Consider the following 25,001-nt stretch of genomic DNA (forward strand, 5'->3'; position numbering starts at 1 on the left):
AGGGAGAGGAAGATGAAGGGTAGATGGTGCAGGCCCTCCAAGTTACCGTCAGGGTATGGCTATTGTTTTAAGTGCAGTGCGTCAGAGACTTATTGAGCTGACTGAATGAGTGATGTGAACTGACTTGGGATTGAAGTGGCTGCCCTGGCTGCACTGTGGGAGGTTGACCACAGCAAGGAAGAAGAGCCAGGACCTGGACCTGGGCAGCAGAAGAGACTGTTGGAGGGTGTGAGTTGAGGACATACATCTGAGGGATGGGGTACAAGGGAAAGACTAATGGAGATGGTTCAGCTTGAATCCCTTGGGGGATGGTGGAGGAGGAGCTCAAAAGTCCTGTAGAGCCTGAGCCAGGTCTAAAAGACAGATTCTGCCAGCAGGAGGATGCTGAGTGGGCTGTTGGGTATCAATCCCGGTGCTGAATGGTGGGGTCAGGGCACAGATAGGAAGGTGGGAATTATTAGCCTAAAACTGGCAATTGGAGCCCTGGGCCTGAAGGCATGATTCCAGGAGAAAGTGTGAACAAAGAAGGCTGAGGAAGACCAGCGAGATTCCAACATGGAGGACTGAAGAACATCGGATTGCAAAGAATAGGCAATGAGGAAGCAAGCCAGGGAGCATCTCTGCAGCAGAGAATGTTCCAGAAGGAGGGAATGGCCAACTTTGGTGAGTGCTGCTGGGAGGTCAGAAGATGAGGATGGCAAGGTGACCCTTGGATTTAGCTATGATGTCTTTGGTGACCTCCACAAGGGCCTCCCCTGGGGCTGAAGAAGGAAAGGTGGGAAGAGCAGGGCTAGGGGAGAATGAGAACAGAAGCAACTACCACCATGGTCTGGCCAGGCCCAGCCAGGCAGGAGACTCCTCAAGTATCAGCTCATCTCACATGACAGGCCCAGGAGGACTTGTGTGGACTTCCAGCTGCTTTCACCTAGCGGCCAGGTGGAGACAAAAGTGCAGCCCAGCCAGTACTCTCCACCAAGGAGCGGGACCCCAGCACACCTGAAAAGAAGAGGGAAAGCCCTCCAAGAAGACTTGCCCATTTTGGGGGTGGTCTTAGAACAGTGAGGTCTATTTCAAGCCCCCCAGATCCTGGTTCTGGGAGAAGAGCAGGAGAACCGAGAAAGAAGGTATGAGGAGTGGTGTTGCCCATGCACACCTGTGTATACCTATGGATATCTGTGAGCACCTCTGCACACCTGTGTGCACTGACGCATACCCGTGTGCACCTGTATGCTCTGTGTCACTTACATATACTTATGGATCCCTGTGCACACCTGTGTATACTTTTTCACACTTGTGTCTACCTGTGCACAACTACATTACTTGTGTATACCTGTGGGCACCTGTGCATACCTATGCAAACCTGTGTACACCTGTCTAGCTAAAACCACTTGCCCCAAGTCTGAAGCACATGTGTCTCACACATGGGGAGGCCTGGATCCTGACAGCCCGAGACACTAGTGGTGGTAAAGTCAGCAATGATGCTATGTCAAGGAGCCTCTTTGTTTAACCAAGGTCTATTTCATGCTCACAAAGACCAATGTCACTGGCTGGTGTGCAGCTGGCGGCCTGAGTGAGCTGCTGGAGTTTGCACATGGAGCATGGCACCAACGACTCACGTTTTCCATTTCAGTATATCAAATTACATCTGAATTTCATTCTTGCCCTTTGAGTTTCTTCAGAGGCAAAATAGAAAGTGTTTCCTTGAGGCAAACTTTTGTCTTTGGCTTTAGAAAGCAGTTTCCCCTTTTCTCCAAAGAAGATTAGGATATTAAGGACATAATGTCAGCTGAAGATTACATGAGAAGGCTAATTAAACAAAAGCCCCTCGTATAAGCTAGCTAGAAGGGAAACTAAGCAGCTTTTGGATTCTCTTCATCTTTGAAGGGTGTTCTGTAGAGGGGAGCAGGAATTGTTCGGCTTGATAAATACAGTAACCAAACTATATGGCCATTGTTCTGCCTTTATATTAAAAGCAATTGCTTAGCCAAGCTGACAACAGGCACCATGGAGGCACAATCCCCTCTGCAGACCGCAGGATTAAGAGGCCAACAAGTTCTGGCTAATAAGAGTAATTAATAATTCCCATCTCGGAGGAGCCACAGCTCTGTCAGCTTCATTCTTCCTCTGTCTTCCAGCTGAGGCAGTGCAGCCCAATCCTCTCAGGGCTAAAGGACAAAGGAGAGTTTGCAGGCCATACCAGGGGACATGTAGTTCCTGTTGCAGCAGGGCATGGAGCAGAGGGAGCCTGAGTTGGGGGCGGGGGGAGGATGCAGGGGATAAACTGGCAAATGTAAAGGGTCCATCTCACTCATCAAATTCCAGCCTGAGACTTCAGAACAAATCAGGACTCAGGTTTTGTGATTACACAGTCACATCTAACAGACCTCACACTGCGCCATTAGAAATGTGACCCAGGCGGAACTTCTCAAGGGACCCCACCATCACACCCACCCAGTCCCCCAGACTGGCAGAGTGGTAAGTCAAACAGCCTGCTAAACACAACATGGAAACCTTTGAGTGTCTGACCTCGGTCTGTCTTCCCAATGATGTCAGGAGGGAGGCATTTGATGGCATAAGAAATAAGATTCAAAGAAGTTAATTCACTGGACCAGAGTACCTCAGCTAGCACGGGTGATGCTGAACTCCAGCAGGGAGCCAGGAAGCAGACTTGCCTGGGAGGAGCTCCCTATTCCCAGTACCTGTCTTATCCACCAAATGGAAGCAGAGGGTCCCACTGCCCCAAAGGACTCTGGTTGTGCCAGCAGCCTTGGCCCCTGAAGCAATCAGCAGGGTGAAGGTCAGTCTTCTGGCACTTGAGCACAGAAGACCCCTTGGGCTTCCCCCTTTGCCCTGCAAGGGTGCCCACTGACAAAGCCAACCAGACATCCACAGCCCTCTGTCCCCAGAAAAAGAGGAGGGAAGGGATTAGGATGAGGGAGTCTTCTGGAAAATGCCCTATGACATTCCTCAGAGAGGATAATAGCTATTTTGGGGGGCCTGCCGTATTTTCTGGAAGCTTTAGGTGGGTACAGCAGTGGCCTTGGCATCGTAAATTGCAATCAAGCAAAGATATCTAAGAGGAAATACCATCTGCTCGGCTGTGCAGTCTTGGCAAGAGTCCTGAAATCTTAATGGAATTGAGCAATTTTTTGCATAGCACTGTAAATTTCTGGTGTCTACCTTATCTCCTCATCACGTTATTCAAGGGACATTAAATGGAGAAAGATGGGGAAGCTGCTAGTTAGAATAAAGCCGGAACAAGAAGGAGCTCAAGAATTATCTGTCTGATCCCACCATTTGTCCTCTCATTCTCTTCCCACAGTTGTCCCTTCCCTGGCTGCAGAGGGGCTTTGCTGTGTGCAAGTTGCCTGGTCTGGTCCCCCAGATGAAGGCCTTCCAGATGGCTCATCACACATGGCTTGGGTTTAATTACCCCTGGCCTGCAACCTTTGGGACTGAGCCGGCTCCTCCACTTAGCCAAGAGGTCCCTGGCTGCTGGAGGCTCCTTCTCCCTGGAATGCCGCCTCCTCACCACTCCTCCCTCTCTCTTGCAGCACACAATGCCTCTCCTGCACTCCTCCCCACCCCCCTTACCCACAGCCCTTTGCTCTTCCTGCAGGACCTGGCCCTTTTCCCTCACAAACAACACAAGCATTTGTTGGAGGCTTGTTAAGGCGAGATAGCATCTTGATTGGGGTCAGCCTGCTTCCTGCAAGTCAAGGCCCGCTGATGGCTGGCCCGAGGTACCAGTTCTGCACAGTGACAATAACAAAGTACTGGCCTTAGGGCCCACAAAGTGCACAGAAACCCATAGCTATGATGACTATGGTTATTACTGATGACGAAAATGATGACAATGACAAAGGTGATGATAGTAGGAGTTATGGTGGTCCAGCCACAGAGGTGCTTTCATGGCAGCTCTGTGGTTTTTTGTTTTTAGAGACAGGATCTTGCGATGTTGCCCACACTGCCTTTGGGCTCCTGGGCTCAAGTGATCCTACTTTCACAGCCTCCCAAGTGCTGGAACTGCAGGCCTGTACCACCACACCTGGCTCTTCACGACAGCTTTACACGGGTATCTCTGCTCTCTTCTGAGCTTGGAGCAGAGATGTAAAATCCCAGGCCTCTCCCCTACATTCTCCTCCTAACACCTGCTGGGGCTAGAGCCTGAAACCCTGGTTCTGAAGGTTTCTACCCAGACAGCCCTGGTCCAGGTATGTGGAACTGAAGCTTGTGGGAGCTGGGCTTGTGAACAGCCTTGTCAGTCCCACTAGCTGGCAGGCATGTGGTCCACGTTGGCCTCATGTCAGAGGGTCTGGAAGGACATCACGTCCCATTTCTTCCATCTTCCCCCTTTGGGATCACCTCCTCCTCCAGGAAGATCCCCCAGACACCGGGTCCTTCCTATATCTCCGTGGGATTCATCATAGGGACTGGCTTTAGGTGCCACCTACTAGGCATGTAAGTTTAGGGTCAGAAATGACTTTGATGTCCACGGTACTTCACTGCTGTAGGGGTCAGCCTCAAATGCTGAGGGCCTAGTCACTCCTGCTCCTGTGCTGCCCCCAGAGCTGGTTCAGTGCACCTGCTGAGGCCCACGTGCTCTGGAGGGTGCTCTGGTCAGCTTGGGTGTGACAGCCACAGGTGTGGAATAAAGAAAGAGGCCAGCATCAGAACCCAACCTTACAGAGACACAAAAGGGCTGGGGGTGGGGGACACTGAGTTTGTGGCTAGGGATTTTGGACTCTCTTGTACTTCCTGGCATTGGATCTGGTTCCCATGAGGTTGCACATCCAGGTCTGTGAGCTGTTTTCCTCTCATCTCTGCTCATTGTACAGGTGTGCCCCTTGGTGTGGCCACTGTGGCCTGAGATCTGTTAAGGACATGTCTGCTTAAAGCCTGAACCAGGCTCATTCCTGCTTACCCTGTGACTTTTGTGGGGGGAGTCTCTTATTCTCCCTGAAAACCCTCATTTTTTTTCTTCTGTGAAACACTGGGCAGAATTCACCCCAGCCCTGACTCCCCCAGCTCAGCTGTGAGAACCAAAAGTTGCTGGACTTGGAGTTCTTGCCAAATATGCCAAGTGGCTGCCCATGGTCAGAGCTGTGGCCTCCCTGGGCCACACACAGGAAGGAGTGGGTGAGAGAGGACCTTGGCTCCAGCTTGCCCTGGGCAGGATACCCTTCACGCTCTAGGGTGAGGATATAACAAGTGTCTGAGACCAAAGACGCCAAGATGGGCTGGTTCTCAGCTTCCATGATGCCCAGAGGGTCTGGAAGCCTGGGCATCTTTCCTTCCCTACTGACCTGGGCACAGGGATCTAGGGCCCCTGAAGCACCAAGCTCTTCCCTTCCTTTCCTTGAACTGCATGGGCCAAATGTCCCCTTTGGGACAGAGTGTCAGCTGACAGCAATGCCTCCAGTTGCCCTAACCCCCATGGAAAGCCTCATTTCATGGTGAGACCCCTGGGCCTCCCAGTCTCAGTATGCCTGGTGCTACTAAGTCTCCCCCACACCCAGCACCCTCATTAATGCTGTGTTTCCCAGCCACTTCTATCTCACCCCAATGAAACATAAAAATGATTACTGAGCAAAAAGCCTCAGATATTTTTTATGAAGCTATAAGAGTCTCCTTTTCAGAAAAAAGAAGAAGAAAGAAAAGAGAGAGAGAGAAACTATGTTCTGCTAAAAACTATTTTATGCATTTTGGGGACGATGACCACCTGCTAGTGACCAATCCAGCTCACCTAGGGGAGATGTGCCCACTGTTGGGAAGATGCCCAAGGTGGTAGACATGCCCTTCTGGTTGATCTGCTTTGGGCTTCTCATCCCTTCCTGCCTAACTTACCACCATGGTGGCCCTTCCTAAGGGCTGTGGGCATGGTCCCAAGTGGGGCCAGCTTCTAGACAGTGAGATGGACAGTGGGGTACTGGAGTCCCAAAAGGAGCTGGTCAAGACCTCAAGTGTGCCAGGGTGGCTGAAAGAGAGTTACATGACAATGGCTACCGTAGCCCCCTTCTGCTCCCTTCTTTTTCCAGGCTGCAGAGAGGGTGGTGTAAGGAGAGGAGAGGAGAGACGGCCTGGGTGCTCTGTCCCTAAGAGCTCAGGCTTGGGAGGGGCTGGCTCCTGCCTATCTCAGCCTTGCTGTGACAGCTAAAGGGAGATGAGATGCTGAGGGTGGGGGTGTCACAAGTTTTCCAGTCAGCACAGTTCTGTTGGGGCTGATGGCACTGAGCTATCAAATACTGAGTAATCTCTCGGTTACCAAGAGTGTGCCATGAATCTGGAATTGGGTCACAGTTTTACATGCCCCATGTTAATTTCTACCGATTTCCATAATGCCCTGTGCAGTCCAGGCTACTGGTGTCCCCATTTTACTGCTACGAAACCAGAAATTAGACAAACCAGCCAGGGTCACACAAGCTAATTAAGGCTCTATGGGTGGCCCCAACTCCACTATTTTCAAGGTTTAAACACCATCACAAACAGAGGAGTCCTGGGTGCCCACTCAGGGCTCAAGGTGGGCAGCCCAGACTTTTTGGGTGATGTGCAGGGGGCAGGGCTTATGTTCCAGGATCCCCAAGACCCTTTCACCTGACTCCACTGCACTCTGTTTTGCTACTTCAGGTAGGTGATGGGTTCTAAGAATCATCTCAGGAAGCCCAGGCATCAATGCAGAGAGGGTGTCACCCTGCACAGGAGGTCTTCCTCCATCACTGCCTCCTGTACCTCTGGGAACTGCCTCCAAGTCCTGCTCTTTCCTACCTCAGGAAAGGCTGCCACCACACTGAAGGTGAAATGTCTGCTGCATTTGAGTTTGGGGGCTTCAGCTCAGCCCAGTGAGCCTGGTTCTGGAACCCCAGTAAGGCATGCTTACCATCGAGTATCTGTTGGGGAAGTCTGGGCTGCTATCTGAGCACAGAAGGCTTAATCCCTTCCCTAGAAGGCAGGGTCCTGGCAGAGTAGGCCTCCAGTCCCTTGGGGCTGGGCCAGCATGGAATGAGCTCAAGTGACCTGGCTGGGGCCTCTTTCCCTCTCCCTGGTCCCTTGTGCTTGGACTGTGGGCTGTGGAGACTCCTCTGGGTGGGCTCTGTGCCACCATGCCATGCCCTGGGGCTTGGCCTTGTGGTGCTCGTTGTAGGCAGCATCAGTACCTATTATGGTTGGGATCTGAAATGTCCCTAAAAGGCCATGTACTAAAGGCTTGGTCCCCAGCCTGTGGCGCCATTGGAAGGCAGTAGAACCTTTAGGAGGTGGGGCCTAGTGGAAGTGAGGTCACTGGAGGTGTGCCCTTCAAGGGCATAGTGGGACGTTAGCCCCTCCCTCTGTACTTCCAGCTGAGGTGAGCAGCTTCGCTCTGTCATGTGCTCCCCTCATGGTGTACCGTGCCACCACTGTCTCAAAGTGACAGTGCTGAAACCTTGGAAACCGTGAGTCAAATAAATCTTTCCTCCTTATCTCAGGTATTTTGTCAGAGTGATGGAAAGCTGGCTGATTCAGCACTTCTGTACTCACTATTTCTAGGGAAGCTGGGGCTTGCAGAGGCTCATGGAAAGGCAGGAAGCTGAGAGTGCTGAGGTGAAGGGTTCAGCAGCCCTCCTACTTTTTGGGCACTTTCATGACCAAGGTGCCTAGTTCTCTGTCTTTCAAATGCCTGATCTATAGAAAGAGGTGATGGCAGTGCCCCTATGAAGAGTCAGAAAGGATAGCCATGGGTGACCTTGATGTCCCACCCACCTTATCCTGCCCTCCACTGGCTGGGTGACTATGGGACTTCTCTCTAGTGACATGGGGCATGTGGTGAGGGTTCACTCCTGGGCCAGGAGATAGCACCCAGAGGTGGACAGCTGTGTTGTCATAGCTGCTAGTGCTCAGGGCGAACCAGGCACAAATAGAACCCAGCTTCTTGGACTCAAAATCCATTGTTCCTCCCAGTACCCAAACATTCTAGGTCTTAGAATTCAAATGTCTGCCATTCTCCAGTGAACCAGGAGCCACTCCCCATCCTGGGGTCTCCTTCCAGTTTCAGGGCCCCTCTCTTCCTGCAGGCACCAGGGTGGTGCAGCTTCTGCTCCGCCCCAGACGGCTGGAATCAGCAGCTAAGCAGCCAAAAAGACACACGGGAACACCCCCTGCCTCACTCGTGCAGAAAACATTCATTAAGCATTTTAGAGGACAAGGGCAAAAAGAAAAATACTCATTAGAAGCTGAACTGGTTTCCAAATAAGCTGTACAGAATCTGCTGGGAAGTGTGACCTGAAATGAGGCCTCTCCTGGGAGAGGAGGGACAACCAAAGGGATGGACAGAGGGCAGGGACTCTGGGGGCTCTGATACCCACTCCTACCACCATCAGAAAACCCCAAACGGGAACTGAGAACTGCAGGATGAGGGAGAGGGACCCTTTCTGTCTGGCTTTGCCTCATTCCTTGGCCCTGCCTTGGCCTAGTAATATTCAGGCTGTGACAGTGGAAGTGACAGCTTTGTCAGGTAGAGGGAACAGAGACCTGAGGTAGACAGAGGCTGGAGGCTTCCTCCCCTGCCCCTTGCTGACCCCAGGCTTGGATGTGCTCTCTCTGGGCCACAGTGACCTATCTAGAAAATGTGGTAGATAAGTTCAGCCCTGAGGTCCTGGCAGCCATGACACAGAGTCCCCAGTGAGGCTGATAGTATGAGCAAAGGCATGCATGCTACCTGCAAAGGTGGCCCTCTCCATGACATAATGAGGTGGGGGTCACAGCTGAGCCCACTCTGGGCTCAGGCTCTGGTCAACTGGAGAAGTAAGCTGGGCTCAGCTCATCTGGGCCCAGAGTGGCCTGAAATGTTGTCCTGGGCAGGAGTGGCCCACCTTCTAGCACCTCTAAGCTGTCCAGTGCCTCATGTGGTACCCATGGTCTTGGCAATGATCTTAGGCACCTGTGGCCTAAACAGACATCAGTGCCTTACATTCTAAGGGCTGCTTGCTTGTCTCCTAGATTATATATGAATAGAATATTAACAATGAAGAGAGAGGGGGGGAAGGAAGAAAATGACACACATGAAGGGACAGAGAGACACAGAGACAGATAGCCACATAGATAGAGAGGCAGTGCCCTCCCCTGAAAGAATGCCAGATGGCTCAGAAACTCTAAGTGCCACACTGACTTGTCCTCACCCTAGCAATCAGTGCTGACCTTGTGCTCCAAGCCTCCCGTCTACAAGGCTTGCTCACTCCCATTCTGTGGGGGCAGTGGCTACAGCAGAGCCATGACCCTCAGAGATGTGCTGGCTCCTGTCCTACCATAGATAGCTCTATGCTGGGCAGTGGGGTAGACAGAGGCAGCAAGTCCCTCTCTTGGGGAGCTACCAGTTTGGGTTGAAAGGAGAACCTAGACCTATGTGGCTAGACGCTGCTGCTGTCCTCAGTAGCCTTGGGGTGGCATCTGTTGGAGGATGTCAGAAGGCAGAAGTGGGCTTAGAGGGCTGTAGCCAGCCCAGGCACTTTCTCCAGGACCTCCTCAGGAGCTGCTGGCTTCTGTAGTGGCCTCCTTTCTCAGCCCTCACAGGGGCACTGCCCTGACACTTTTGTACCCAACAACCTTGTTGTTGGTGTCAGAGACAAACTTGGGCCAATTTTCATCTGAGCCAGCATCTCATGGCTTCTTTCCTATTTAATATCAGAGAAATTAAATCTGACCACACCATCATTGTCCTGGTGTTGTAATTAGCACCAGAACAAATTGCCCTGAGCGGCACCGGCTGCTGTGTGAGTGCCTGCCTCCAAGCACGACGTGCATTGAGCTAATTACTTTGGCCTAAGCTCCTTAGTCTCCTATTGCCCAGCCAGGCACCCCACACCTGTGCACATTCCCTCTTTGTCACCTGATCACAGAACAGAAGCAAGAGTGATACTGGAGGACACAGAGGAGAGGGAGTGGAGTGACAGCTCCCCAGGCATAGGGAGAGAAAATAAAGAGGTCCCAGATCAGCTATGAAGAAACCTGATCTTGTGATACTGGCCTTTGGGAAGACTCTGACTTCCCACCAGCTGGAAGGTGACAAGCCAAATGCACATGAATCACCCCAGGTGTATCTGCAGCATCCAGAGGCCAGGAAGTGGAAGCGGAGGTTGGGAGGGAGTGCAGGAGCAGGGGGAGGGCGGCGGGGGAGCACAGAGATGGAGGGACAGGATCTTCTCTTCCTCACCCGCAGGGGCATCTGGGAGCGAGTGAAATGCAGTTAGGGAGTAATGAGCTCGGCCTTCAGGCCGCCCAATGGTGTCTGGTTCCAGCAAAGTAAATTTAGTGGAATTAAAAAGCCACGAGAGTGTGATGAAATGAGGGGAGGCAGGTGGAGGCAGGGGTGCAGAGTAGGCCTGAGGAAATGGAGGTGGGGCTGCCAGCAGGAAGCCACTGTGTGTGGTGCTACTCAGCCTGAGGCCCAGGCCAGGTGGGGACAGAGTCAAAATACTGAAGGTGTACATGAACAAACAGAAAAGGAAAACAGCCAAGAGCAGACCCAGGCAGAAAAGAGCCAAAACCAGGTTGCAGGCTGTTTGGGAGAAAGGGTGATTTTAGAAGCGAGAATTTGAGCCTGGGGATGCTAGGGTGGCTCTAACATGGCCAGAACACTGCTCTCCAGGTGGAACCCACGCTCTGCTTCTGCATCAGCGGTGAGAAAGCCCTCTACCCAGCAGCGGAACATCTTTGGGGCAATTCCTATTAACAAGACACCAAAGTAACATCCCATGACCACATGAAACACCCTCACAAGGATGAAGGTCTGAGTAATTAGACAACCAGGTGCTCCTGTGTCAACCTGCAAAGGAGTCAGAGCCAGGGCAACTGACAGTGGGGCATGGTGCGGGGGGGAGCAGTGTCTGCAAATCAGCACATCCTGCAGCTGTCTCAGGCATCACTCACTAATGAACGCCACTGAACCACAGACAATTATTCCTGGGAGTTGAGGGAGAACAGAATAGGTTTGGAGGCTGGGGCTGGGTGGAGCTGAAGGCTGGGGAGCTTGACCAGGCTGAGCCTCGGCCTCCCCATCAGACAGCTCTGGCCCTGTGGACACCTTCCAGGCCATCTTCCCTGGGACCAGCAGCCTGTCTGTGTTCTGTAGCATGTAAGCTCTTCTCTCTCTGCACACATATGCCGTGGAGCTGGGGGCCTTGCCTCCCCACCTGCCAGTTCCCTCCTCACCACATCCTCAGATCAGAGAGATCCCCAAACCACCAAGGTTCAGGGACTGCTGACTTGAACAACAGTGGGCATGAATAGTGGGGCTTCAGGTAGTATTTCCTGGGTGGAAGCAGTAGGAAGAGCTTGGGGTGATGGTGCCAGGCCCATGGGGAGGGGTTCTAAAAGAGCAGTTGCAAATCAGAGGACATGCTTGCAAAGGGACCTAGGTCTGGCCCTACTGGGTGGGTCCCTCTGACCTTTCCACCCACAAGGCAGCACCCTCCATTGGGTGAGACGACCCCAGTAAGCAAGAGACTGAGTGGCCTCTACACAGACCCTCTCCTAGCTCTGTGTTGCTCTGCACCAGCATCATGGACAGAGGCCACCTTCCACAAGCATGGGAAGCTCCCACACCACCACTTTCTCCATCCCCCTCAGCAGCAGACATCACAAATCGACCACAGAGCTCCTTCTCAAGAAGTCACCAGCTCCTCCTCCCAAGCAGCCATCCCAATCAATTCAACTGCACTTAGCATGCCTTCAGAAACCTGCTTTCCACACGTGCCTTGTGACTAACCCAGAGAGCAAACAAATGTGCAACTTTCAGCCCACAGGCATTTCAGGGGCAGGAGGCTCAGCCTTCTTTTTTGTCCTCATCAAAAGAAAGTCAAGGCACCTGGGATCCTTGAAGCCCCTAGTCCGCTTCTAACCAGGTGGGCGAGGGCTACCCCTGCACCAGCTCTGTCCCTTTCCTGGCACCTAACAACCAGGCCATCCACCAAGCTGCCTCAACACACACAGCCCAAGTCTAGGAAGACTCACCAGGGCTCTCAGCCCAAAGCCACGCCGCACACAGGAGCCCCTCGCCCCCTCAGTGCCCTCCACGGACCCTTCCCGAGCACCAATGACGCAAGAAGAATCCAGTCCCAGCCACCTACCTGAAGGAGCCAGTAGCACCTCCGGTGGAAGGTGGGGATGATGGAGGAATGGACATAGCAGCCGTACAAGCACTAGGGAGAGAGGAAAAACGAGAATTCAGTTGGAAAGAGGGAAGGAAGGAGGAAGACAGCGCAACAGAGAAGGAACAAGAAGGGCCACGCCACTGCTGGTGGACCCGGGGAGACCAATGTACCGCGGGTGGACTCCCGCATTAAGACTCAGGTACAGGGACAGGAGCTAAGAAGCACTGTGGGACATGCCAGCGGGGATACACAGGGGTGGGCACCTTAACCTTTGGGAGCCCAGAGGCACATGAGAGTCTGGGGACAGCCAAGGAGCACATTTGGGGGCTAGAAGTCACGAGACCCTTCAGTGTGCAGGAAAGACTAAGGGTTATGGAATAGATTAAAACACACAGAACACACATGCATTCCAGACCTTTCCTGGCCAGGCAGCCCACTGCTGATGGGGACAGGGCTGGGTGACACTCAGGATGTACCTTAGAGCCTGAGAGACCCCTCTGTACCCTGTCACATTTGTTGTTTATTTTTGTTTGCTTGCTTCTTTAAGTACAGACCTGCATGTTGTGCAGATGAGTTTGATTTTGTAAAACAGGCAGGTTGGAGAATAAAAGGAGTGGGAATCCAGGTACAGGAAGGGCGTATAGGGCAGGCTAGGAGCCAGACAGTTCCCATCACCTGGACCAAACAGGTGGAGTTGACTTGTGAGGGCTTCACTGCAGCCCTGCTTCTGGGGGGCACTTCTAAGCTGGGCACTGGGGGCAGGGTGCCAGTGACATTGGTGAGGGACCAGGTCCTCCTGAAAGTCATTCTGCATCTGGAGAAGGGTCCAGCCTCAGGCGGCTCACCAATTTGGAGAGGGCCATCCCAGGGGCCCAGTGATGGGTGCTCCCATCAAATCCAGGGCCAAAGTCTTTCTTTGTAGAGCCTCCAGTTCCTATTTGGGATGACCTCCCTTTCCCTGACCTCAGATCCCCTAGCTTCCCACAGCACACACTCTAGGAAGGGTGAGGCAGAAAGAGGAAGAAGAGTAGGTAGGCAGAGCCACACAGCACCCTGAGTGGGGCAATGCTCGTGGTGTGCCCTCACTCCACCATGTTGTTCTCCAGAGAGCAGCTCCACATTTGAAGCTGTCGGATTTTCTTTTACACCCCCAGAAAGACCAAGTGTGATTTGTTCCACTCAGATCATTTGAGCCCTGCCTGTCTGATTAGCAAGGTTGAGAGAGAAATCATTTTGGACTCTGGGATTCTGGCTGTAAGAAAATCAGATTTCCAATGTGTTAGAACTTTTACAGATTGCTGTCAGCTGGGATTTAAGGCCTGTACAAACCAAACAAACAAAGCGGAAATTAATTTAAACGTTTCCCTTGCAATTCTTGCCCACGAAATGTATTTATTATTAAGGAAGTAATATTCTTCCCCAACTCTTCTGGTTTGTAAGATGCTGGGTTCTGTTTTTGTGGTTTGGGTTTTTGATAACTCACTCCTTTCCAAAGCTGACTCCTGCCTGGACATTTTCGGGCAGCATTTGGTTGTAATGAGCCAACGAGCTGTCCACCGTGATGTCAACAAACTTTTCCCAATGGACTCTGCCTGCTCTCATGGGCAGTTTAACTTTGACCCATGCCATGGAGGGAGATATGAGTGGCTGGGAAAAGTTTCTCCCATCCCTTTGAAATAAAAGGCCCCCACCTGCCCCTTCCCACTGCTTCTTCTTTAGACTTGGAGCGAACACGGTTCAGGTTCAGCCATTTCCCCAACTCCCTGCCTAGCTGTCTGGCTCAGGCCTGGGCCTCCTCTCAATGAGAATTTACCAAACACCTGCCCTGCCTAGCCTGAGAGTGAGCAAAAGAAGCAGTAAGCAGGCTGCTGGCCCCTGCATACCCCAACACCTCTTTCACTGCCCACCTGGCCTACCCAGAACTGCTCAGAACCATCTGATCAGCAAGACGAAGTTAAAAGGAAAAATGGCCACACCTACATCAAGCTTCATGCATTTTAATCAGAGGAGCCCTTGGGCCTCGCTCAGAACCGTGAGACTATCTTTCGATGTTACTCAGTTACTCTAACCACTGCGGGTGATCTGATGTCTCTGGTCTCATTAGACGAGAGGTAAACGTGGCTGGGGTTGTGCCCCAGCCCACGTCGTCCTTGTCAGAGGGCATGATGTCAGAGGGCACAGATTGAAGAATGGGGGAGGCTGTGCAAGGAGCCCCAGGACATTGGCCTCAGTCTATCCATTCCGTGGAGCCTTGCTCAGCACATCGTCACCCCCATGGCTACTTCACCCATCTGTCTGCCTGACCGGGGGTCTAGAGCAAAAGTTCTAGATTTTTGGGTGAAGAGGGGTGACACTTTTCCCACCCAGGGTACAGGACAGCCTGGGGTATTCAGGACAAGGATCCTGAAAGTGTCTTGGTGTTTTATGCTTAAAGGGTTAAGCCTTGGTTTCCAGGGAAATGAACCCGTGCTGAGTAGTGGGTTATTGCCTATGTGGGATAGGGACTCACAGAAACCTGTCCCTATGAGCTGGTCACTCAAGAGGACTGGCAGAGAGATGGGTCTTGCTTGGGGATGGGGCACCCAATTGGATGTCTGTCTTGCCATTTTCCTGCTTAGAGGCTCCTTATCCTTCTAGACTGGAAGATGGGCACCACCCTAGTCATTTTTCTCAGGGTGGCTGTGGCAGTTGAGAACTGATGTGGCAATGGGATGCTTAGGAAAGTCCTCTGCCCCAGCACACATGCAGCCATGTTAATGGCTGTCACCTGCATAGGTGGGAGAAGTATCAGAGAGAACCCTGTAATGAGCAAGTCTGGCCCAGGATGATCAGGGGATGAGAGGATTTCCAGCCGCAGGAAAAGCAGAGGGAGGACAGGGGTGAGACTGAGCGTGGGCACAGGGAACGGTGAAGAAGCTTGGATGGATTGGTGTCAAGTGCATACGGGGAGATCAACAGGCCATAGCAAGGATGAAGGCTTTGCTCTTCACCCTGGAGCAGTAGGGTGGGAAAGGATGTGGTAGTCACATTTGTGTCTTAGAACCTCGCTGTGGCATCAGTATGGCCAGGAGACAGGAGTAGAGGAAAGCCAAGGACATAAGGACTGGAAGAGGTGTTCCTGTGAACTGGGGAGGCACAAGGGGGCCGTCAATGATATTAGCAGTGAGATTGGAAATGGACATTTTGCCAGATCTAAAGGATGATGCCCAGTTTCTATCTGTGCAGGTGGATACACAGTGGTCCTATCCTCTGGGATAGGAACCCCTAGGATACAGCAGGTTGGAAGGGGAGGCTGGCCTAAGATTTCTACTTGGTGGCTTTGAGAAGCTCCTAAGACATCCAGGAGGAGATACACAGGATGTGGTAAGGTGAGGGACTGGCTGGGTGGGGAATAGTAGTCAGGATGGGGATGGTGACAGTGGCCTGTGGGGTGGGAGGTATGATAGGGGGGTGGTCTGGACACTCAGTTGATTTCTTTTCAGGACAGAGCAGGCCAGGTGTGAACTTGTCAATACTCAGAGTGTAACAGAGGCAAGCCTGGATGCCCTGCCATGTGCCCTCGCCTGGCCTCCCCCTTTCATTCTGCACACAGACCACCCCCATAGCCCCACCCTTCCAGTTCTCCCTCCAGCTTCCTTTGTCCTCGTTCCCATGTTGCCATCTTTTCACCATTTTCCAGTCAGTATGACAATGCCATTACCAAGCCAATTGGGGATTAATTGCACAATATTTCACGAGGCAGTGTATCAAATCCATTCCCTTTACTCACTAATCAAAAAAGCAATCAAGTTTGTCTGTAGTGATTTGTGCTGTACAAACTCTTGGCTCTTTTTGATCAGGCTCTGGGGGCTCCCAGGGGGCTCCCTGGGTTGAGCTTTTCATTTGGGGGTTGTGATGCAGTCGAGGGAGAGCCTGGGCCCTATGGAAAAGCTGCTGTGTGTGAGTGTGAGGGAATGTGTGCTCTGGGTTTCCTCGTTTACATGTATACAAAGGAAGAGAAAGAGGAGGCAGCTAGATGTTTCTAGGAAACCAGGGAGAATGTCACCCTTCATCGAAAGCATTCTTCAGGTGAATTCTCATTTGGGGAATTACGGCCCCAGAGTTTCCCTTTAACATGGCAACTGAGCAGGAAGACTTTCCTCTTAAATGGTCACCAGTGCCTTTATGGCACGATGGCTTTAAAAAAAAAAAAAAAAAGGGAAAGAGGCAATGATAGGGGAAACCAGCAGTAAAGAAGAGGTCTCTTCAGTTTAAAGTGAACACTTCCTCAAGGCAAACATTTCCCCTGTCTCTGTCTCTCACTCTTTCTCTGTCTCAGGTGCACATACCCAGGTCTTCCCTTTTACTTCCACCTTCCCATGCAGAAACCCTGGCCAGCTGATGAAGGGCAGCTGAGCTGAGCCCTGGAGGAGCAGACAGAGTCCAGATGATTCTGCTAGCCACAGCTCAGCTACCCTGCTCTTGTCTTCCTGAGAGGATGCTGACTCAAGGCACCCAATAGGCCTCTCCTCCCCCGGATGGCCATCTTCCCTCGGCCTCTGTAGTTGCTCCTCAGCCTGAGTCCAGCTCATACCTCTAGTCTCTTCCCCATCTCCCTGGCAGAGGTACCCCGGACATGGTCCTTCAGGCGAGGAGTCAATGCCCTCTGTGGCGGGGATTTTGCCTGGGGTTGTTATACACACCTTCATCGCCATCATTTACCTTTTCATGTCTGTCATATCACCTCACTCTCACAGGGTCTTGCAGACTCTCTGCAAAGGGCCAGATAGTAAATATCTTCAGCTTTGTGAGTCAGATGGCCTCTGTCATAACTGCTCAACTCTGCTGTTGTGGGATCAAAGCAGCCTTAGAGGATAGGTCAATGAATGGAATTGGCTGAGTCCTAATAAAACTTTATTCATGGCTGCTGAAATTTGAATGTCACATGATGCTCGTGTGTCATGAATGTTACTCTTTCTTTGGATTTTTTTTCAACCATTAAAAAATGTAAAAATCACTCTTGGCTCTTGGACTATTCAGAGAGATGGGGTGGGCCAGATGTGGCCCAGGAGAGTCCACTCCAGATGGGAAAAGTGTGACTTATATGGTGCTCTTCAAAGTTCCCCACGTGATTTCCAAGTTGTGGGTTCTTCATAAACTTGTCCTATTCCCACGTGGCACAAATATGTAAGCAGGACCAGGAAAGGGCCATGGAAACCACAGAATATCTAACAAATAGTTATAAGGTTTGTTAGACACATTTCTTTCTTTCTTTTTTTGAGTTGTACCTAGTTTGGCCTAAGTTCATTTGTTTTCTGGGCCTGAGTATGGATATATGTGCCCCTTTGCTCTTGTGGGAACAAAATGTCCCAAGAGCCTTGGCTTCCTATGAAGTTTCTTCATAGGAAAAGGGAGACCCATATGAAAGGGGAGACCCCTTCATACTGTTTTCTGCAATCCACTTTCCACAGAAGGCAGGGAACCCTTAAAGCCAGTGGCTTTCTGTTGACTTCTCTTCTGAGAAAGTGTGAGCTACATCTTATTCCTTGGATTACTAGAAATGCATCCCTAGCATTGCTCAGCAGGTCTCTTTAGAGCTGGTGTCCTCCAGCCACAGGCAACTGTTCAAATTCAATTTTAAATGAATCAAAATTAAACTAAAGGAAAGTTTTTAGTTCATCAGTTGTACCAGCCACACAAGGCCAGTGTCTACCATGTCGGATGGCATGGGACATTCCATCGCCATGGAAGTTGTAGTGGCCACCCTGACACTTAGAGAACATCAACTGAGATTCAGTTCAGACATGTATGGTGGAGACCCTTGGAGGGTGAGACCCCAGGGGCCAAAATTTGGGGAAGTTGAGGCTTTGGGGGAAGAAGACGTGGGAAATTGGGATATTGGAAGGTTGGAATCTATTATTCTACTTGGGCCAGCCTGACTCTACCAGTGAGTTTCCCAGAGCCCTCATATCTGTGCGAGCAGAGCTCACGCCACCCTCATTCCCCTACCCACAAAAGCCTTCTATATTATGGGATAATACCACTGTGTTCTCAGACAGGGTGTTTGTCAGCAAATGTTGTCCATAATCCTCTTTAGGAGGGAGGGTTCCTCTGCTACTAGCTCTGCATTAGTCTCAGGCAGCTATGCCATACCAGTCGGGCATGCAAGAGCCGGGTGATGCTGTGGTGGTGACCTCCACCCTCTCCTCTGGCCTGGCCAGGAGCTCCATTGGGCTCTCCTGTCTCCCACTGAGCAAGTCTCCTGTCTTCCACTGTCTCCCACTGAGCAAGTGACTGTCTACAGTCAGAGTGAACACAAATTTTTGGCTTATCTCACTCACTTATATCAACCAAGATGAATCAGTTTAAAACATGTCTTGGGTATAAAGGTGATGGAAGAACAAGAGGTAGCAGGGGAAGGAAAACCCACCTTGAAGATGATGACCTAATCCTGCCTTAAAGTGAAGAAGGGGAAAGCATAGGTGAGAGGCAGTCACACCTTCCAAAGAGGGTGACAATGGCCAGCTGAGGTCTGTCCAAGGACAGGGAGCTAATCTCAGGAAGCAAGCCTGAGCTGTTGTCTGCTCTGTGCCCACTCTAAGCCCCTGTCCTCCAGTATCCCCTAAGCTTGTGGTAGGGAAACAGCCAAGCAAGTGATTAAGACTAAATCAGAGAGTCCTCGGGCCAAGTGCAAAATACCCAGAGAGGGCAGGATATGATCCTTTCATTCTGAACATCAGCAAAGTCACCCAAAAGGAAGGGACATTTATGTGGAGCTTAAAAAGAGTGAGTAGGAGATGACCAGGAAAATAAGTGGACAATAAGGGGAAATTTTCAGGCCAGTGGACAGTGGAGGGATCTTAAGCAGAAACTCAGGCCAGGATGTAGAGCGCCTCCCAGATTCCTTATCTGATTCCTAAGTGCAGGACCAGGTTGGTGGGCTGAGTTCATGACTCCAGACTATACCTCAGACAGAATCCCCACCTAGGGACCCAGGACAGGCAGTTGGTTGGCAGACAGACTTCTGTGTGAAGCAGAGACCCTGTGGCTTCTATGGCTCTCCCTTTTTCCATTGGCTCAGACTCTAAGTTAGAGCAGATTTCTGTGAAGGACTGTGAGTAGCTCTGAGAGCCCATGGATCAAAAGCAGGCTCAGGATTTGCGCTGGATTGGAGACTGCCTCTGCTCTCTCCCTCTCTCTCCCTCGTCCTCCATTTCTCATCTTAGTGTGCTTCTCTTTGCTAGGGCAGTTGGGCTGTCTGTATAGCAAGGAGCAAGAGCGCCATTATTCAGTTGTGCCCTAAGAGGCAGGAGAGTCTCTTTTCCAGACTGGGTGGGGGGGGTCAGATGACCAGGGAGAGACTTAACCTCCCTGGGTGACAAGCCTGACCTTGGGCCCGTCAGAGGATCAGGAGGAACCTGCACAGTTCTCCTGGGGCCTGGAAGGAGGGGATACAGAAGACTGACCCCTAGGTGGGGGCAAGGGTGGTTCCTTTCCTGCCAAAACTCTGTCATACCAGCAAGAAACAGGTTCTCTTCAAAGAGCAGGTGGGGATAAAAACCTTCCAACAGCTTCCAGATCTTCCCCAACCTCAGCAGGTGCAGCAAGGCACAGAGGAGGGTCAGCAGCCCTGTGCTCCCAAGGTGCTTGATAGCTGGAAAAAAATCCAGGGGAACTCGGGAAGAGCTGGTGTGGAGGCAGGTAAAGGGTGACAGGGGGGTCCTCTCACCTCTCATCCTCTAGCTTCACAGTTGATCTGCATAGAGGCATCTTTGGGGAGGCCCATGTCCTGGTGAGGCTTGTCCAAGGTCACATGGCTAAGAATGGGGGAAGGAGGACTCCAAGCAAGCCTTGTTTGACCCCTGAAACTCTTGCTACTGCCTCCCTAGCATGCACTTCCTCGTTGCCTCTCTCAGACATCCATGCCATTGGCTGGAAATCAGATCTTCTGCAGGACCTGCCCTCATCACAGACAAAAGGATGAAGCCCCGGGCGGCTCCTAGAACTGTCCTCGCTGAAGGATTTGGTTCGTATTAATCTAAGATTAGACCAAATGATTCAATTCACATGCTGCCTGCACAAGCGTTGGGCCTCAGAACTTGTTAAATAGTGAATTGCTTTAAAATGAGTCTGAGCTAAATGGATTGCAGTCTGATTCGGCCTCCGGGGCTGGGTGACAGCAGAGATTTGGAATATTAGATCATCACTGGCTGAGGCTTTCGCCTGGCCTCTCTCCTAAGACAATCCCAACAGTGTTTCCCCACATGCCCATGGTCCAACCCTGCTGGAGACTTGAGTCAGGCAGCATGGGGGCCTCTGGACCCCCAATCATGATGCTTTCATTGAACACAGGCAGATAGTGGGCCACCCTGAGAGCCCAGGGACGCCCCTGGAAACAATATCCACACACTGTACTTTTTAGAGGTGCACCTTGGGTAAAGATGGGCAGACTGTCAAAGATCCATTCTCCAGGGTGCTGGAGGACCTCTCTCCTGGCATCTGGGGTGGCCCTGTCTTTCCATGGCTTTAACTTGGCCTTTTGGCCAACTAATTGAGTGTCTTCATGCTTGGTGCTGAAGGGTGCCCAAGAGGACAGGGAAGAGTGGCTCTACCAGGGACATTTCCGTCACCCTAGAAAAAGGGTAAGTATAAATTCCTCTCTGCGGATGTGAGAGCTGAGCCTCAGAAACGTCAGCACTTTCCTTGGGCAAGGTCACAGGGGACATTACAGCTGGAATCTGAACTCTAAAACCTCCAGGAGTTTAGCCTCATTGACTTGGGGCAGAAGGTCTGGTCCACAACCTGGAGGGACACTGGAGATTAGATGGGCTAGCCTGGCTATGAAAGTTGGGTTCTCTGAGGTGGAGGATATTGAGGGGCAGACAGAAACCAGCAGGATAGCAAATGTCTCACCCCTCCTCCCCAACTAAGGGGAAGCATGTGAGGGAGAGACCCAAGGGACTAGGCAGGCCTGGGGCATGTACCACCCTGCAGAAAGTGTCTGTGGACCCCTTGGACCCTGGTGATAGAGGAGATTCCTGGGTACCTGAATGGGTAGATGCTCAGAAGAAGAAGGCACATTGTACAAGCAGAAAGGGCTAAGGAGACCATCAAGGTGGGTATTGTGGACCCCAGGGCTCTGCCTGAGAGGGAAGAAGGTGAGCTCTAGACTCAGGACAGGTGGGAGGGGCACTGGCGCCCCTCAGGCCTCCCAGCCCCTGAGTTTGGGCAAAGAGCCAGGTGAAGCCCTATAGGGTCCCCCATGGAGAGGGACATACTTGGTTCTCAAGTTGGAAGCTCCCTGACATCTCCACAGAAAGTTCTAGATCACTTCTATAATGGGGGCTCCTTTTGGAACTGGAACTCAGGGAACCCAAAAAGAAAATGAGAGGCAGAGTTGAGAATGGAGGGGGAGGAGAAGGCACTAAAGAAAGGGACAGGGTGGGAATGGTCCTGCCCAGGGCCTCTGCAGGGCATTGACCTGGCTGCCCCTTAGTTGACACCTGCCCAGGTTCCACCTGCCTCCCTCACCTGGGCTCAACCTCCCCCACCCCCAACCATGGAAACACTACACATGCGCAGGAAAATTCGTCTGAATAAAGCAGCTGCTGGCCTAACAATGACATGAGTGAGGAGGGCAATAAAAATTAAATGAATTTTTAGATAAAAAGGCATAAAAATCATGTTTAAAGATGTAAATAAAATCCCTAGAGCTCCAGCTTTATTGTTTTTAGGGGGTTCCAAGATTAATAAATTAGTGGGCATAAAATGAAATAATAGCTCAAAATTGATAATAAGGTAAATTTAGATTTAGAGGAGGGGTTGATTCCAGTAGAGAATTCAGGTCAGAGAGGAGCAGGGTGAGTGGGAGTGACATGGTGTTTAACCCTCTGTGATCCTGCTCCAGAAGGGATGCTCCCTTCAGTTCTGGCTCCCTCTGCTTATGATCAATCCAAGTGTCTGACCACCCTCTCCTACTCATTTTTCCAGCCTCTTGGGACCTTTAGCCAGGCCCATGTGATTCCTGCCCCCTCCAGGTACTGGTCAGCCTGCTTTGGGGAACCAGGTGACCTAGTTCCTTACTACACTGGTCCACTAAGTTGGAGATCTACATCCTCCATGTCTCAGAGATTTTTCCTGACACCTGGTCCACCACGGCCCTGGCAAGGAACACAGTCTCTCTTTCCTCATGAGTGTGCCAGGCAGCTCAGTCAGTACTACTTGTCCTGTGGTCAAGGTGTGTGTGTATATGTGAGTGTATGTGTGTATGTGTGCTTGAGTGTGTGTCTGTCCGTATGTGTGTGTGCATGCGTGTGTTCTGTGTTTGTGTGTGCATGCATACGTGTGTGTGCACATATGGATGTTCTCAGCTAGCCATTTCCCACTCATAGGTGCTTGTTCCTTTAGACAATATCAATATAACCGTGCTGTTTCTATCTCAAATATTTCCTAAAGGTTCAGGACATAAATAATAAATAAATAAGTGAAATTTCCTTCTCTCATCAAAGCGTATTGTTCAGACCTATTTCTTGGAGCCTTGTCAAGTGTCTTGCTAGTGGTTTGTACTGATGACAGGCTTCCTCCCTCTTTCTCTCCCTCCTTTTCTCCCTTCCTCCCTTCCTTCCTTTCTTTTCGCCATCTTCCTCCCACTCTTCCTCCTTTTTTTCCTTCTCTCCTCCCTCCCTCCTGTTCTAAGACCCCCCGCCCACTTTACCAGGCCTGCTCACGCTAGGTACTGAGTACAAGTACCTCTTGATCTGGTGTTCTTCCCAACAGCCCGACCACAGATGAACAATGGTGGCACACTAAGCCATCATGGAAAGGCAGAGCCATGCCATCAGGGGCTGGGAGTTCTCTGTACATTCTGAAAGCGCTTCCCTCCATGCCTGGCCTCTTGTTCCCAGAGGGGAACAGAGGCAGATGTCAGGATCCCACCCTCCCCAAGAGGCACTCTAAAACAGCACAGAGGGCAAAGTACTGCCCAGAGGTCAGCCCGCTCCCTTCTGTAGGTGGGCACAAGCAGGCTGCAGCTACCCAGGTTTTCTGATATAATTATTGCTCTGCTCCCATGCCTGCTAAAATCCAGCTCCCTGCCACCACCCCATTAAGGCACCTGTGACACCATCCAGGTACCATGGCACACTTCCAATATGCAGCTGCTTGCAGCAAAGGAGACCGGGAAGGAATACTTGCCCAAAACAGGCCACGGGGCTTTGTTTATGAAGAAGAGGAGGAAATGCCAGGCCAGTCTGTGGCTATGTTAATGTGAGGCTGGGCTTCCTGCCAAGACTTTAAGTGGAGTCGAATTCCTGAAACCAGCTTTAATCAGCAGATTTTTAAGGTTAGAATTACTCTCTCCTCTCGAAGGCTTGCCAAGGTTAATTTGGGCCTGAGCATGCAGAATTAATGGGCTGGACAGAGGGGATCGGCCTTTTCCTGATTTTTCCTCAAGTTCGTGAAAACATCTCTACAAAAGACAGAAGGCAGCAGGGTAGGGCCCCCTGGGAAGGGAGCACCCTGGCACCAGGCCATCGATCTGGGAGCTGGTGTCAGAAATGCACACAAACAGATGCAAGCCAAGTTAGGCTCTGGCACAGGCAGCAGAGTAGGCAGGAAGCCTGGTCCCAGGAAAGCGCTGGGAGGAGGTCGCAGCTCCCAGCCCCTGAAACAGGCCTGCTTCACATATCTGTGGAAGCTCCAGCCCAGCCAGGCCCTGCCCTGGGGCCTCCAAGAATCTGAGCACATCTGACCCTCACACACCACGGTGGCACCAGATGGACCTTAGCCAAATCACTGTTATGGAGCCTCTGTTTTCTCATCTGTGGAATGGAGATAATGATGATCGTGATGCTTAAGTAATAACTGCTGCCCAAAGGAAGAAGAAAGATTGGCATTCAGAGGGCATTGTGACCTTAGCCAAGAAAGCCCCCTTCCTTTAATACAGGGTTGGGAGGAGTTGGCCTTCATGTGAAGGGCTTCAGGAAGAGACAATGTCCCCAGGAGTTCTATGCCCTCAGACCTGGCCTTCCTGGCTGAGGCCTCTGTCCAGCGCTGCTGTCCAGGCCTAGAAACCTCTGGTCATGGAGAGACAGAAGGCTCCTCCTCGTCCTTCCTTACTAGGCAGAGAGATCTGATCTCAGCCTTCCTGGGCTTCTTGGTGGAGGATGGAGTGCCCGGCAGGTGCCAGTTGTGGGTTTGAAACCCACTTGTAGATCTCAGTAGCACAAATGACCGTGGGCAAGTGACTTAGTCTCTTTGAACCTTGTGTCCTCATTAGTAGGAAGGAGATGGATGAAAATCCTAATCTTGCAGGTTTGTTGAATGAAATGGCAATATTTTTTAGTGACCGGCACATAGGCAGTATCAATAAACACAAGCTTCCTTGGTTTTCCCTAATTCAGGGTACCCGGTCATCTCCTGCCCCAGCTCTGCAATTACAATGGTATCTTCTCAACCGTCCTGTCAGCTCTGGAGGCTGCTGGAGACTCCTGCCCAAACTTCATTGGAGGCTCCATCCTTTCTCCCCACTGCTCAAGTGACCAGGGCTGTTTTAAAATCAGCACAGCTGCCCACAGCTCCTGGACCCTGCTAACATGCAGATGAAGGGGTCAGACATGCCTTCCAAACATGAGTTCTAGAACCTTCTCTCCACATGATGAGTACAGAGACCTTCTTTTGGAAGAAAGTAGATCTTCCTGGCTCTGCTCAGGTTCCCTGAAGCCCCCAGCTTTCTTCAGGACTTCTAAGATCAACCATCGCTCAGTAGGTCTGACTGACCACCACACACACATTTCAGGGCCTCTGGACTGGCTGGGATGTGCCAGGACCCAATGTATGGTAGGGGCCTGTAAAGCAAAGACCCTATAGCAACTTCAAATGAGAGGGATCCCTGCCTGCCTC

The 25,001-nt window shown here is 51.4% G+C and overlaps 1 protein-coding gene across 18 annotated transcripts in view; it reads right to left on the minus strand.

The window, feature by feature from the left end:
• Camta1 (calmodulin binding transcription activator 1) overlaps nt 1-25,001 on the minus strand; it is an 826,483-nt gene that overhangs the window by 230,286 nt on the left and 571,196 nt on the right. For 14 of the 18 annotated variants that reach the window (XM_074081463.1, XM_074081462.1, XM_074081461.1 and 11 more), the window contains one exon: nt 12,099-12,170. The exons of the other annotated variants lie outside the window; for them this stretch is intronic. In XM_074081463.1, the coding sequence (XP_073937564.1) occupies nt 12,099-12,170 (72 nt within the window). The remainder of the gene's footprint in view (nt 1-12,098; nt 12,171-25,001) is intronic. 18 annotated transcript variants of the gene reach the window in all.

The sequence above is a fragment of the Castor canadensis genome, chromosome 7, assembly GCF_047511655.1.
Source record: "Castor canadensis chromosome 7, mCasCan1.hap1v2, whole genome shotgun sequence".
In the NCBI taxonomy this organism is placed as follows: domain Eukaryota; kingdom Metazoa; phylum Chordata; class Mammalia; order Rodentia; family Castoridae; genus Castor; species Castor canadensis.